The following is a 14,533-nucleotide window of genomic DNA, read 5'->3' on the forward strand; positions in this document are numbered from 1 at the left end:
TTTTCGCTATCTTCGATGGCCGAATAAAAACTCTTCAACGTTTCTTCGAAATCGCGCGAATCTCGAGACTCGCACACAATCGTTTTCGAGGTGGACAATTGTTGCCACAGACCAGTAGCCTGCCATCGGTCCACGAGCTTTTCCAACAGGCTGTAAGAGGGCAGAAAGCACAAGACACCGTGCGGGATGGTCTGGCAAACGGACAATAACAACCGGCCCAGTTCATCCTTGACAGCCATACAATTGTAGAAAAGATTAAAAAAAAAAAAAAAAAGAATAATATTGGTGTTTTTCTTTTGCGTTTGTGCATCACCTGGAAACAGTCTATACCTGATATTCGAAAGTGCCAGTAACCTTAAAAGTGCCGTTGAGTAGAGTGTTTTTAGGTCCTTGCGAGATGGTGCCTATCCAAACCCGTTGGGCCGGAATGACATGATTGGCCTCCAGAGTCAGTTTGAAATCGATATCGAGTTCAGTCTGATACGAGGCCATCGGTGACAGCGTACCTGACGTGACGATGATGGAGCGCGTACTCCCTTTGATTTCCTGCATCACGACAGCCGAATTGAGACACCACAAATTGAGGGCGTACGTCCATTGCGACGCGATGTTGGCTTTCCTGTCAAATCCATTTTCAAAGTCAAAGAAGCAAAAAAAAAAAATAATAAGATCATCGTATCGGCGGGGAAGGAATTGGCAACTGACCCAAAAAATGATGACCCCGCTTGTTTTTTCTGTTTCCTCTCGACAGTACGGACGACGACGGCTCGATAGTCGTCACGACGGACGTGATTGCCACTCAACATCAAATCGACGATCATGAGAAATCCTTCAAGTAGAGTCTGAGTGACGGCCGACAACTGTGGCTCTTGGTTCTCCTCTTTGTCATTAAAGTCCGACTCGAGTTGTTCGTTGAAGATGTAATCGATGATCGCCTTGAGTTCGGTCAACGTTTCCGGACCGTAACCGTCGACACTCAAATTGGCTATGAATTCCGTGCCGTTCATAACGTGAACCTCGCGGTCGAAGCCAACGCTCTTCATGTTCGGTGCGTGTTTGCCGATCCATTGCATCATGTACGAGGAGAATTTGGCCAGCCGATCGATTTCTCTCTCCATTGTCGGGTGCCGGTTGCCAATCTGTACGACACCGAATTTGCATTACAATTGAGAAGGCCATTCTTATTGCTTTGTTATCCCCGTCATACTTTTTCGCAGTCATTGAGAGCCAAATGAAAATCCTCTTGCGACCAAGAGCCACCAGCCGATTCGCGAGCGCAGTCTTCAATATTGTGCGCTTCGTCGAGGATGATGACATTTTTATCAATAGGGATCTTCATTGCCCGACGCACCTTCGGATCAATCAGGTAATTGTAAGGGCTAAACACGATTTGCGCTTGCTCCGCTAAGTCGCGCGAAGCGTAGTACGGGCAAACGCGAATTCGCCGACCTAAACCCACCAGATCTTCGATATCCTTTTTTTTTTTTTTTTTTTTTTTTATAATGCAATAAAAAGTATGAGATTTTTTTTGATACAACGATAAAGAATGTGTTTTTTTACCCAGCCTTTGTCCAAGCCGTAATTACGAATTTGTCCTTGCGTTTTGAGCTTTTCTTTGCCTTGCCAACGATAGGAACATCCAACCTGTTAAATAAACAATACAAAAAAGAGGGAGATAATAAGAAACGAGGGGAAAATGAGAACAAGTACAACTAGAAGAAGAATAAGGCGAAATTAAAACAAAAAAAAAAAACAAAAAACAAAAAAACAAACAAAACTCATTAAAGTTCCGGTGTATAGTGGTCAACTTGTCTGGAATGTCTTTTGTAGGAAAGGAACGTGATAGAAGAATCCGAAACTCGACTCGTTTTCTATCGCCCTGCTCAATGAACCAACAATATCTACACGAAAAACTGTCGAAAAACGGGATTTGCTTGAATTTTACCACGCACAAACCAAAACAAACCAAAACAAACCAAAACAAACCAAAACAAACAAAAAACGGAGCATGGTCATTTTGTCATGAAAGAAAAAATACTTGTAAAGAAATGAACGGCTCGTTGCAAAGATACGGAGAAACCGTCATTGTATAAAGAAAAAGACGGACAAACTCTTCGACTCGCATTACAAACGGCTAGGCAAATAAAATAAACGCTGTAGTACGAAAATGTAGAAAATAAGTTGTAAGAACGACACCGCCTTTGCCATGATTACCGGTTGGATAATGGATTGAAGATAGGATTCATTACGAGACCGCCTTCAAAGAGGCAAAGAGCCAAGGAGCTTCTCTTTCTTTTCCATTAAAAAAAAAAAAAAACGAAATGAAGGGTGGAAACCAATCCCTCCTTTTTGAAAATGAATGAATGGCAGAAAAGAAGAAATACTAGAAATGAAATGACGATGCGCAAGTAAAAAAAAAATGCGATCTTGAAAACGTGTATCGTGTCTCATCGTCTCGAATAACCGGATAGTTTCCTAGCTCCTCCTTCTTACTGTCTCCTAATGACAGACAATTAAACTTGAAACCCATAGTTTTTTTTTTTTTTTTTTTTTTTTTTTTTTTTTTCCTTTTTCCTCCCCCCTCCCTTAGATCTGCCCTATGTTCTGTGATCTCATTCGAACAAATTTGATGCTCTAACGATTAAATTCCAGCACGGAAAAACAAAAAAAAACAAAAAAAAAAAAAAAAAAAAAAAAAAAAAAAAAAAACGGAGAAACGAGGCCAGCACGAATGAAATCATTAGACAAACACAGATGAAATACCTTTGGTTTTGAAACGGGCAGAAGGTCGACTGTGGATCTTGTCTTGTCGAGCCAATCGAGGGTCATTCAACGTTTTGCAACCTTCGTTCTTGTTGGAAGAGCGTGACACCTCCGGATGGATGCAAGTATGCTCCCGGCTGGCCAGCACGCCCATCCTAATTCATCATTTTCCCGTTGAAGAATTTTTTTTTTTTTTTTTTAAACAAATAAAAATTTATAAAGCGTGGAAATTTAAACGAAAAAGGAAAGGAAAAGAAAAGAAAAGAAATCAAATAAAATAATGGGCCCGCGTAGCTGTCGAGTACGCGGGAGGCCATCGCGTGACTCACGGAGTCTTGGAGTAGACGGTGCGGCGGAATTCTTTGACCACTTGAGTGATTTGCTTATGCGTCCGCGTTCCGAAAAAGATCTTGGGAATCCTGGATGCGCAAGAGTAAACAGTGCTGCCGAGTTTGTTTTTTTTCAAACGCGTCTCGCCATACGCAGACAAAGCAAACAATCGCATGCGATTATCTCGGACCGTGTCGACCCTGACAAAGCTGCGCTACTGTTCAACGTACCTTTGCTTGCGTTGAACGAACGCTTGTTCGGCAGGTGACTCGACCTGTCCATCGCCCGCCAACGTCGCTCTTTCCTTCTTCACGTCCTCCATTTCGACTGCCGTTGCAGCTGCTGGCCGAATGGCCGGCTTTTCGGCCGGTGATTTCGACATCTGACGTCCACGTCCGAACGACGCAAAAACATCAAAGCAAAAGACAAAATCAGATCATCGTTTGTTTTGTTTCGAATCTCAACGTGACACGTTGTTATTTTACCTTGGTCCGTTTCTTGGTCGGCATTTTGAAATCGTCATCGCTGTTGTCATCGGAATAAAAGGCCGACATGTCGCTGACCGATTCCTTTTTCACATTCGAATTGTCTGCGAAATACACCGACTCGTTTTTGATCGGCTGTCGAGCGTTCCAGTTTGCCGACGATGGTAAGCCCACTTTAGTATCGGTGGCATCTGCAAAAAAAAAGAAAAAAAAACCCGAAAAACAATGTCCAAATCAATCACTAGCCACGCATCCTGCATTTAACTCTATGATGATACGGGCACAACAATAATTCACGTAAAGATCATTTTTGAAAGCATTATTATTATTATTATTTTTTTTTTTTTTTTGCTACAGACGGCCAAGTGGAGATTGTGCCTGACGTCTGGCGTGATTGACATCAAGTTTGATAGCGCTTCCCCTCTCTCCGAGTTTTCGAGTGAACGGTAAGGGCGGGGGGGAAGAGAGATGGGAAAACCGGAATAAGAGGGAAATCCGGATAGTTGCATCGGATGATGAGGTAGAGGATCGTTGCTACTTATTTTCTATAGACCAACATATCTCGTTATATCGTATTTGTACATTATACATATTTTTCTGGAGATAAAAAAAAAAAAAAAAAAAAAAAAAAAAAAAACGGGGGGGGGGGGGGGGGGGGGGGGGGGGTCCATCGGTAACAAGCTCAGCGCGATTAAGGGGCGGGTGGTGGATACACGCACGAATAGCAAGGCTTCTTTTGTGTACCTACAGTTGTCCGGGTCGGTCACCATGGAGATTTAACTGGACAACCTTATGCTGGTCCCCCCCCCCCCCCCACCAAAAAAAAAAAAGTTTCTTTTCCTTCGTTTAACACGAGAATTAAGTTTAAAACATGCGCAGTTTATTTTTGAATAAAAAAAAAACGAATTAAAAGAGAAGATATTTCCTACTCTCGTGGGAAATCATCAACGCCCCAACGCCATCTGTGTCGATCGAGTGTGTAATCGACGTCGCGGAGCGTCGTCCAAATCCTTTCTCTATGCGTTATTGCTCACTCTGGAGATTTGTAACATCATTTGGGCGAGGTGATACACACTGACATGGAAGTAGTGGCGTACAAGCCGACAGAAAATCAAAGAAAGAAAAAAAAAAAAAAAGAAAAAAAAAAAGATGGACGGCCATTGCTAATTGGCAGACGATGTAGAAAAAACCTTTTCCCTTCTTCTTCATGTCTCTTCCCTTGATAAGCCAATTGAGTCGAGAAGATCAAAGCAGCGTTGCATATAGTAGATGATGCACCAGCTTAGAAGCAAACCAGATGACGAAGCGGCTAGCATCAGCAGTTTACAAGAGTCTCTCATCTTCTTCTTCTTTCCCCATATTTCGTGTTTCGCAGACAAAGTGACTACGAAAAAAATGGAGATAATAATATAAAAAAAAAGGTTGGGGACCGAAAATCACGAACCTACTTGACTATGCGAGCCTCGTATACAAGTAGCGCACGCATAAACATGACTCGTGATAGTTACATGAAGTGTAGTAAGACTTGAAATAATTATTATTTTTTAAATCCATGAAACATTTCGAGGTGCGTCTTGTAGCCACTACAGTACGCAATGTCCTTTTTTATTCGATAAGTGAACATACAAACGATTCGGATTTCGGCAAGGCTCCTGGGCTTTTGCTTTTGCTTTTGCTTTTGCGTTTGCGTTTGCTTTTGCTTTTTCTTTCTCTCTCTCTCTCTCTCTCTCTCTCGCTAACGAAACACGAAAGAAAAATGTGTGTTTTTCTTTCAATAAAAAAATAAATAAATAAATAAACAAAACAAAATAATAAAAAAAAAATACGAGAGGGACATCAATAGATTGAAGTACAGAAAAGGAAGGAGGTGGAGGGGTTGCAACTGTCGGCTATTGGCCAGTCGGTTGGATGGGGCAGCGCACAGGAAGGAAAGGAACAACAATACGACGAACACGGGGAGTAGTAGAAGGGGGCAGACTATACGAAAAAAAAAGAAAGAAAAAAAAATAGAAATAGAAAATCAAAAGCTGGCTCTCAAGTATTGTGTACTGAAAAGCGGAACGCAAAGGAGGGGGGGAGAAAGAAAAAGAGGGCGTGGAATCTGCTCTTCGCCGAACCTCCCTCCGTTGCCCATCACCCGTGTCGTGCCAACCAATTGCCGCGCGTTCTGAGGGTGACAGCTGGCGCTGCCGCTGCTGCTGCCGTCGCCGCCACCGCTTCTATAGATCCCTTTTGCGTAACTCACGGCTCCTTACTGCTGATGCTGCAAATGTCATTGCACCCGCCGCTCCGACACAAAAGCCGGCACAAACCCACTCCATTCCACTTCACTCCCCCCCCCCTCTTCTCCCTTCTGCCCACCCCACCTCTTTGCCGTATCGCTCACCCTTTTTCATATTGCGACGCTGCTGATGCACGAAAATTCAATTTCGCCCGCCATCATCATCCGTTCGCCTTGAAAACGAAAGAGGAGGAGAGAGAGAGAGAGAGAGAGAAAAAAAAATGGATTTGGCACCCAATCTATTCGAAGAATGACAAGTTTTCATTTTTTTTTTTTTTCTTAAAAAAAAAAAGAAAAAAATGGCTACCGGAAAATGTTAGCGCGCATTCGTTTTCCTTGAAATAGCAACAGTGAGCGGGAATCGGTGGCTCACGACAGAGTCTCTTTAAATATTTCAAATTGCATTTTCAAAACTGTTGTGCATCGTATACATTTGATATCGTCTTTTGTTTGTTGTCAGACTGCTGCTGGGGACAAAAAGAAAAGAAGGAGGCGGATTCACTATGTATTTCAACGTCGTGTAAGTGAGCCTCTCTTCCTTGCTCACGACCACACCCAATGAGCAACGCCCCATTTTGTATTTAAAAAAAAAAAACGCGCCCTTCAATAACTATACAAGTAAAAATTAAAGGAAAAAAAAAAAAAAAAGAGTTTTTCTTTTTTTTTACCCCTTATAAATGCAGAGCTTCGGCATATCCAATGTGATATAAAATATGTCATTACAATCAAGCCGCGTATATAATGGGAGGAGAAAGGGCGAATATTATAGAGACGGAAATTACGGGTTCGAATGGCAAAAAAAAAAAAAAAAAAAAAAAAAAAAAAGAGGGACCTAGAATTCTCAAAGCCAAAAAATAGAAAATAAAAGCGAGATGGGCGGCCCACATAAGATGCCGACAAGCGTATCAAATATATATATATATATTTTTTTTTTCATTGAGAAGAGAGAAAGAAGAAGAAAAAAAAAAATGACAAACGCCGCCGCGGATGTACAGGATATTACGGAGTGCGCTACACACAACGATCAGTTGTCTCAACTACATTACCGACATCGTCATTTGAATAACAATAATCATAACTTTGGCGGTCCATTTTCCTCATTAAAAAGCAAAAATGCGACCACTTTTTGAAAATTTCCGAATGGGAACAGGAAAAAGATTAGTGTATAATCATCGACAATAACAAATGGGCACTCATTAAGAGTGGGAATTTGGGGAATATCGATTCCGGGAAGGATGAAACGAGAAATAGGGGAAGAAAAAAAAAAAAAACGAGATGGGGAATGAGCGTCATAACGAGTGTAACTGGCCGTTTTGCCCACTAGTCATGCAAAAATAATCAAGTGCCGAAATCGTGAATTTCTTTTTCTTTTCTTTTTTTCTTTTTTTTTTTTTTCACAACGTCATCATTCTATCGATTCTCTCTCCTTTTCTCTCGTTTCACGCGGTTATCTCACACGATTGGCTTTTATTTTCTTTTTTTTTTTGTTCTTTCTTTTCTTCTTGTGAGTGAATTCTGTTGATAACCTCGATATATACACGACGCGACTGTAGAAAACGTGTTTTTGTTTCTTTCGATTTTTTTTTTTAAATGGTGGAAAAACTGGATTTCGACATCGATTGGAAATGTCATCGGGGAAAACCAAAATGAATGAGGCAAGGCATTAGATAAGCGCGCAAGAGCACGAATATCATCCCCTTTCGTTATGACGACGAAGAGCACCGGCGAGCCATTGCGTTGGCCAACGTCAAAAAGGCCAAACGAAATTGAGTTGGGACTGAAATTTCATCGACTCGCCATACCTGATACGGCGGCGGCTGTTACAGTTTCTGGTAATCATCTACCTGTTGATGATGAACGGGTACACCGCTAAAAGGCATATTGGGTTCTCGATGTTAACGTGGTCGTTTGAAATGTTAGATCTCGTGTAAAACATAGGCCTCCCCATGTTGAAGATCCATGACTCGAGAGCGCCTTCCCGACATGTTGTAAACCGAATTTTGTGCCGCAAGTTCCTCGAGCTTTTAGCCGAGTTTGGATTACACCAAACGTCTCCCGTTTCGCTCTTGATCTGATCCAGTTCTATCTCTTCCGCCTTCCTCCTCTATAACCCAGCCGCAAGACCTCCGCTGATATATTAAACGAGGGAACGGCGGAATGGAAATCAAATTAAGAAATTATGCAGAGAACATCGTGCGCTCGGCGACAGATGGAAAGCGATGCTCGCCGTGTATATGATTTATTCATATAGACCTCCCAGCATCTATGGCCGACACGGTGTGCATTGACGTAGTTTTACATATTCAACTAGAGAACGGTACACGAATCTACGCTGCTGGGACAGACTACTATTATTATTATTATTTTTTTTTTTTTTTGTTAAACGAAAAATAAATCTGAAACCAAATGTGGCTCCCAAAGATCCATTTTCCTTCGATAACAAGAGCACTGAAAATTTCGTTTTAAAAATAAAATGCAAGCCTGAAAATGAATACCTCGGCCTTCAACATATCGTCTGCGTTTTGAACCAAATTCATTAGGAAATTCGATAAAGACATTGAATTGAAGTGCAGATTTCAAAAGTTTGTCCTTATCATCACGAATACTAGAAATAAAGTTTGTTTCCGCTAAAGTTTAGCAAACAGAAAGGTAAACAAAGTTGTGGGTTATTTTTTTTTTTTTTTTTTCAAAAACGCAACGCGTGCAGACAAGGCTCACAACAATCGATGTTATGATTTATGAACGTGAGATGAAAAGATTCAGCGGATGAAAACAAGTTGAATTGGACCGTAAAATGTCAGCTGCTTCGTATAGATTGCGATTCGGTCGATACAGACAAACGCACAGGCTATGCCAATCATCAACTATGTAATCACGTGCCTGTTTCTCTACAAAATAATCGACCATCTGACATGTTCATCAACAAAATGATTATGCGATCGAAATTTCGCATCCCCAATCGGCGCATCCTTCGCACAAACTTAAAAACGAATTTTAAACACCTGCAAGATGTTGTAGGCCTCCAAAATGAAGGGGATGAGGGCCCCCCCCCCCTTTCATAAAGTCAAAAGACATGTGCGCAATGATTCGAATTACATTGCCGCAAGTCGGGTTTTTATGGTACTAGAATTTAATAATTAAGCCCACAACGAGCTGATTGCTTCTCATTGATAGCAATGCGATGTCCATTTGGCGGTGCATGTGTCATTTCGCTAGTGGCCTGATTGGAGCGACGTATGCGCGAGCGCCGAGGACACAACGATCCGTGACATATTCATCATTATGTGATAAGGGGCTGCGCTTCTGTTGCTCTTCGCTGAGCGAAACGGAAAAGGTGGATGACACAAGTCAACGAAATATTATATTTCTCGTCCTGGCCGACCGTTGGCCGATTGATTGGCCGATGCATGACTGACGCACAATTCAGAAACGTCCCCAAATGAAAGGCGCACGATATAAATGAGCTTATTCAACTGTGAAATTATAACGATCATTTGTAACGTCGGCCATTCGAAAATCACGTCACAGTTGTTGCTCTGCAGAGAACGAACTATCGTGACGACCGGAGAGAAAGAGGAACAAAAAAAAAAAAATAAAATAAAATAAAATAAGAAGAAGACGAGCGGAAGTAGACGTCTGATGTGCACAGGCCGTGCCGTGGAATTGTGTTTAATATATAGATGTACTATAGTAAAAAAAAAAAAAAAAAAAAAGGAACGGATGGATGAATAGACAAATGCCACACACACCCACGGCACAAAAGATATGGGAAAATGATGAGAGAAATAAGACGGGTGTGCAGCCAAAGATGAAGCAAAAAAAAAAAAAAAAAAAAAAAAAAAAAAAAAAAAAAAATCCATCCTATTCTTTTATAAAGAGCAAAGATACAAAATGAGGGGAACGATCCATTCCCTCCTCTTTCTCTCTTATAAATATATTAAAAACTTGCCAGCATTATTTAAAAAAAAAAAAAAAAAAATCAATCAATAGCCGCGCCCTCTTATACATACAAGATATTTTCTCTTTCCTCGCAGTCATACATCCCCCACCCCTTTTAACGAAAAAAAAAAAAAAAAAAAAATGTGAAAATAATCCAAAGAATGATCGACTTGATGGTGGGGAAGCCATGGACTGAATTGAGTGTCTGATTCGGGTGTAATAGTTAAGAGCTCCCATTTTTCGTTGAAATTCATTTTCTTTTACATTTTTTTGGTTCTTTTTTTTTTTTTTTCGGTTCCTTTTGAAAATGCATGATGATGAAGCTATATAGGGTTACATGTGCCGACGACAGAGACTTAACAAGAAACGCCGTGCGGTACAAACAGACACGCAACGGGGGGGTTGCGGACGACGTCAAAGAGAAAAAGCAAAAAGAAGAGGAGGCTGTGCGTCGACAGTAACAACAACATGAGAGAAAGCATCTTTAAGCAAATAGCCATAGGAAATGAGAAGGGAGGAGATATAAAAAAAAAAAAAAATAAAAAAAAAAAAAAAAAAAAAGGAAGAGAGAAAACGACGCGTGAGATGAGAAGAAGCGTCGAGACGAGAGAGACGCCGCCATTGCCGCTCTGCCATTGGTCAGTTGTAGCTATAACGAGGTGCACACACACACACACACAGACACATACACCCCGGATGGTGCGCGCCTCTGTTTTGCTTGCGTCAATGCGCTTCTTTTCTATAAAAGAACTCACCGTTCCACCACCACCCCACCCCACCCCACCCCTCCTCCTCTTCTTCTTTCTTTTTTTTTTTTTTTTTTGATAAAAGAAATATACAGAGGCAGGGACGTCAACAAAAGAAAATTCGAAAGCTAAAGGGAAGCAAAATAGAAAAAAGAGAGACGCCGGAATAGACGCGTCAACCGACCATCCCCCCCCCCCCCCACCCTTCCCCCCTCTTCTTCTGCTTCTTTTTTTTCAACTCCACCCGAGGACGTGTTTGATGTATCGGCCAATCCCTCTTTGTCAATTGGACCGTCCTCTCTGCCTTCATCGAGAAACACATACACCCACTCGATATAGTGGCATGCCCTTCCCTTTTATTCGAGACCCCGTTGCGACTCTCTCACGCCGGGTATTGGACGAAACACGAGCAGAATGAAAATCAAATAAGAATGGCTGCATCAAAAAAAAAAAAAAAAAAAAAAAAAAAAAAAAAAAAAAAAAAAAAAAAGAAAGAAAGAAAAAGAAAAAAGAAGCGATGAATGATGTACGAAAGTGGCATCCTTCACTGTTGATACGGTGGCGCTAACATCAATTGAAGTCTACACGCTCACTACTTATGTTGATGGCAGCAATTTCCATTTGCAATCAGTGAAAACAGAAGCAAACTGCGCTATCTGCCAGTTAAGTAAGAGCGAGCATGAGGGGACGTGGTAGCTACCAGTCTTTGCCAAATGGTAATTGCCAGACTCGATGAAAAACGGGTTTAACCCAATAAGGATTTGCTTTGTTTTTTAAGGCTTCGACAAATGTCACTTTGGAATTTGCATATCAGTGTAAAACTGACTGCTAGTGGCGAGAGGTGCTTTACGTCTACGCGTGCAAAAGAAAATGCGCATGAGAGCAAAAAAAAAAAAAAAAAAAAAAAAAGAGAGAAAAAAAAACAAACAAAAAAAAGGGAGAGGACTCACCAGCTGATTGGATCGGCACCGATTTCAGGTTGGCCCGCGCGCTGGCTTCGACGACTTCGTTGAACTTTCGGACATTTTCTGTCAAATGGGAAAAAAACAAACAAGAAAAACCATACAAAAATGAGATCGAGAATGCGACAAACTATTCCGTATTCAAATATATAAGCGAGCCCACTGTAGGCAAATAAAATTCAACAATAAACGGAGATGCAAACATTGTAATTGAACTGTCAACAAAATGAAATGGCCTAGTTTGGTTGACACGTTAATCAATTAGGAATTCCTAGTCTATGGTTTATAAACAATCGCCACGTTTCGAGCTTTTAATTCATACACTTGCCACATCCGCTGCGTCTCATAATGAGTCCGCCATTTTGAATCCATCTTTAGCCTCCTCATTTCGAACGGCGTCCTGACTTGCAGCTATAGTAAGAAACGGAACGCATATTTCTAAACACGAACGGCTGTTAAATGAGCGAGCCAAACAATCAATCATTCATCATTACCGCGTAAGGATCAATACAACTCGACTCTCTCTCTCTCTCTCTCTCTCTCTCTCTCTCTATAAGGAAAAACACCCATTAAAAAAAAAAACGAACCAGGTGGGTAGACGAAAGCACCTGGGCCATCAATCCAAAGTCTCGATCTCCATTAGGACGTTCATAATGAATGAAAAATAGAATTTAAAAAAAAAAAAAGGGCAAAACAAATCAATTCGGTAATACCAGCTTCAACTGGCACCCTCCCCGTCAAAAAAAAACAAACAAAAAAACAATAAATAAATAAATAAATAAAGGGCAATAATAATTGGAAAGCGAATGTCCCGAACTGATGACGATTGGGGAGGTTGGCGCGCGACATAAAGGTCACCTTGTACCATGTCAATGTTGTTTCACTCGACGTTATAATATGCGATATGCGTGCGCTGCGTACACACAATATGCTGCCGGTGAGCAACTTTGGCGAGCGACACAGAGAAATTCAATCATCAGACGAGGGAAAGGTGACACGTGCCCGAAATGAAGAAAAAAAAAGAAGAGCACAAGGAGGGTGGGATGGGGGGGAGAGAGAGAGAGAGGAAGCGCGCGCGGTTATGATTACATATCTAATAATCGTCATAAATCATAAATGACAAGAACAGTGAGAACACAGGGTGGGGTGAAGCGAGTAGACTTGACCGATATTGAGAAAGACGAGATTCTTGGTCCTCCCCATCTGTGTACGGCGCTCTCTTCTTTTACGAACATCAACGTATATTTTTATTATGATTAGAGAGTCATGTCCTTTCAAACAGATTTAGTTACTTCAACATCGACTCTTTATATATATATATATATATTTTTTTTTCCCCTGTACGGGTACGGGTGCGTGTACGTGAAGGGGGGGGGGTCCTCTTGCGTTTTAGGCTTTTGTCGACACATTAGAAGTTTGGTAATGTCGGATGTCGATCGAGGAATCCGAAATTGGAGACGACGCCCGCGTTTGTTACTGATTTTTCATTCCGCCCTGAAAATCCCGTCCCGTCCTGCTATTCAGTCGATATACGAAATGTATATAACCAATAGCAAATCATTTATTTATTTCCTTCATGATTGAGCCATTTCCCGTATGGAATCTGACGAATTTCAAGCGGCGGGATGATCGCACGAGAAAAACAACGTCCCCATCGACTAGCAGAATGAAATGGGATTAAAAAAAAAAAAAAAAAAACAATCCAAAAAAACGTTTGGGCCACTAGAAAAGAAAGAAAACGCAACGGGTCGTCGTTATTTTTTTTAGATGAACAAGAAAATGCCTGATAAAAAAAAAAAAAAACTGTAGGGCGCGCACAGCATCAAGTTACCATCATCATCATCTACCCGGACCGCAGTCGGCGCTAATTCAAATGAGCCGCTTCATAGAGCGGCGGCGGCGGCGGCGGTTCTTCTTTTTTTTTTTTTTTTTTTTTTTTTCCTCCTCTTTTTCCACAACCGTTTCCCGAACGGATTTCCAATCCCCCCCCCCCCCTTTTATTTTATATACATATAACTCGCTAGCTCTTCTTTTTATAGTTGCGGTTGTCGATGCCGACACAACATACAGACGGATTGAATATCACTCAAAAAATATATACACAACCGCTTTCTCTCTCTTTGGCCCCAACCTTCCGCCATCATATCGAAGCAGAGGGGGGGGGGGGGGGTTATCCTATTTAAGAACCCTACAGGATATTACGTTTGAAAAAAAAAAAAAAAAAAAAAAGAAAAACATTTTTGGAAAGAAATTCGAGGGAAGAGGAGGATTTCGTGTGTTATTGTAACAAGGCGAAGGGGTTTGATGATTGTTAGTACAACTGTCTTCCGTTCGATTGGAGAAATAGGAACGTACGGGTTGACGGAGGGCGTGACAAATGAGACGACAATGAACGCAAGAAGGGATTTAAAATCGGTTAGGTTAGAAAATACTAAAAGGACTCATCATTCCATCCATCCGCGTGCAGACGTCCAAAAATAACATGGCGTCCCCTTACTTTTTTTTTTTCTATCTATCTCATCCAGTGCGCGCGGCCAAAGTATTGACATGGACACGGTCTAGATTGGATCATTAGAATAACTGGCGCCAAACGCTGGCCTCACTCCGTTTTTTTTTTTTTTTCCAGTTTTCAAATCCAGTTAGAATAAAAAATCAAAATGAGGGGGAGAAAATCAAATAAAACGGATGGAGACGAGACATTTTCCAAATCAGATGACGAACAATGTCGAGTGGATTTCAATTTGATTTCTTTTTATTTTTCCCGTATAGAAATCGATCGGTTTCCGAAAGAAAGAAAACGGTCCAGCTGTGGCCATCATCCTGAGGCTTTTCTTTTTCGTCTCTTTTGAAGTTTTCCTCTTCCCCTTTTGCCCTGTCTCTGTGTCAAAGAGAAGAAAGAAGAACGAGAGGGGGGGCTATTGACCAACCTCTGACCCTATCCAAATTGAACAAAAGCTGCATGGAGCAAAAGTCTGTCTCCGTCTTTGCATCCTTCCTTGTGTTACGGAAAAAAAAAAAAAAAAAAAA

General features: G+C 41.3%; 2 protein-coding genes across 2 annotated transcripts in view; both read right to left on the reverse strand.

Moving 5' to 3' along the window:
• The window catches only part of LOC130686839 (importin subunit alpha-3-like), a 36,487-nt gene that overhangs the window by 12,690 nt on the left and 9,264 nt on the right, over window positions 1-14,533 (reverse strand). The gene's annotated exons all lie outside the window — the stretch shown is intronic.
• Window positions 1-14,533, reverse strand: part of LOC130686843 (Fanconi anemia group J protein-like) — a 31,847-nt gene that overhangs the window by 1,369 nt on the left and 15,945 nt on the right. Inside the window, exons 4-13 of the mRNA XM_057510010.2 lie at window positions 11,495-11,572; window positions 3,579-3,769; window positions 3,324-3,475; window positions 3,093-3,182; window positions 2,797-2,918; window positions 1,561-1,649; window positions 1,208-1,474; window positions 706-1,139; window positions 331-619; window positions 1-227 (exon numbers count right to left, since the gene is read on the reverse strand). Coding sequence (XP_057365993.1) covers window positions 1-227; window positions 331-619; window positions 706-1,139; window positions 1,208-1,474; window positions 1,561-1,649; window positions 2,797-2,918; window positions 3,093-3,182; window positions 3,324-3,475; window positions 3,579-3,769; window positions 11,495-11,572 — 1,939 coding nt within the window. The remainder of the gene's footprint in view (window positions 228-330; window positions 620-705; window positions 1,140-1,207; window positions 1,475-1,560; window positions 1,650-2,796; window positions 2,919-3,092; window positions 3,183-3,323; window positions 3,476-3,578; window positions 3,770-11,494; window positions 11,573-14,533) is intronic.

Source organism: Daphnia carinata, chromosome 2 (assembly GCF_022539665.2).
Source record: "Daphnia carinata strain CSIRO-1 chromosome 2, CSIRO_AGI_Dcar_HiC_V3, whole genome shotgun sequence".
In the NCBI taxonomy this organism is placed as follows: domain Eukaryota; kingdom Metazoa; phylum Arthropoda; class Branchiopoda; order Diplostraca; family Daphniidae; genus Daphnia; species Daphnia carinata.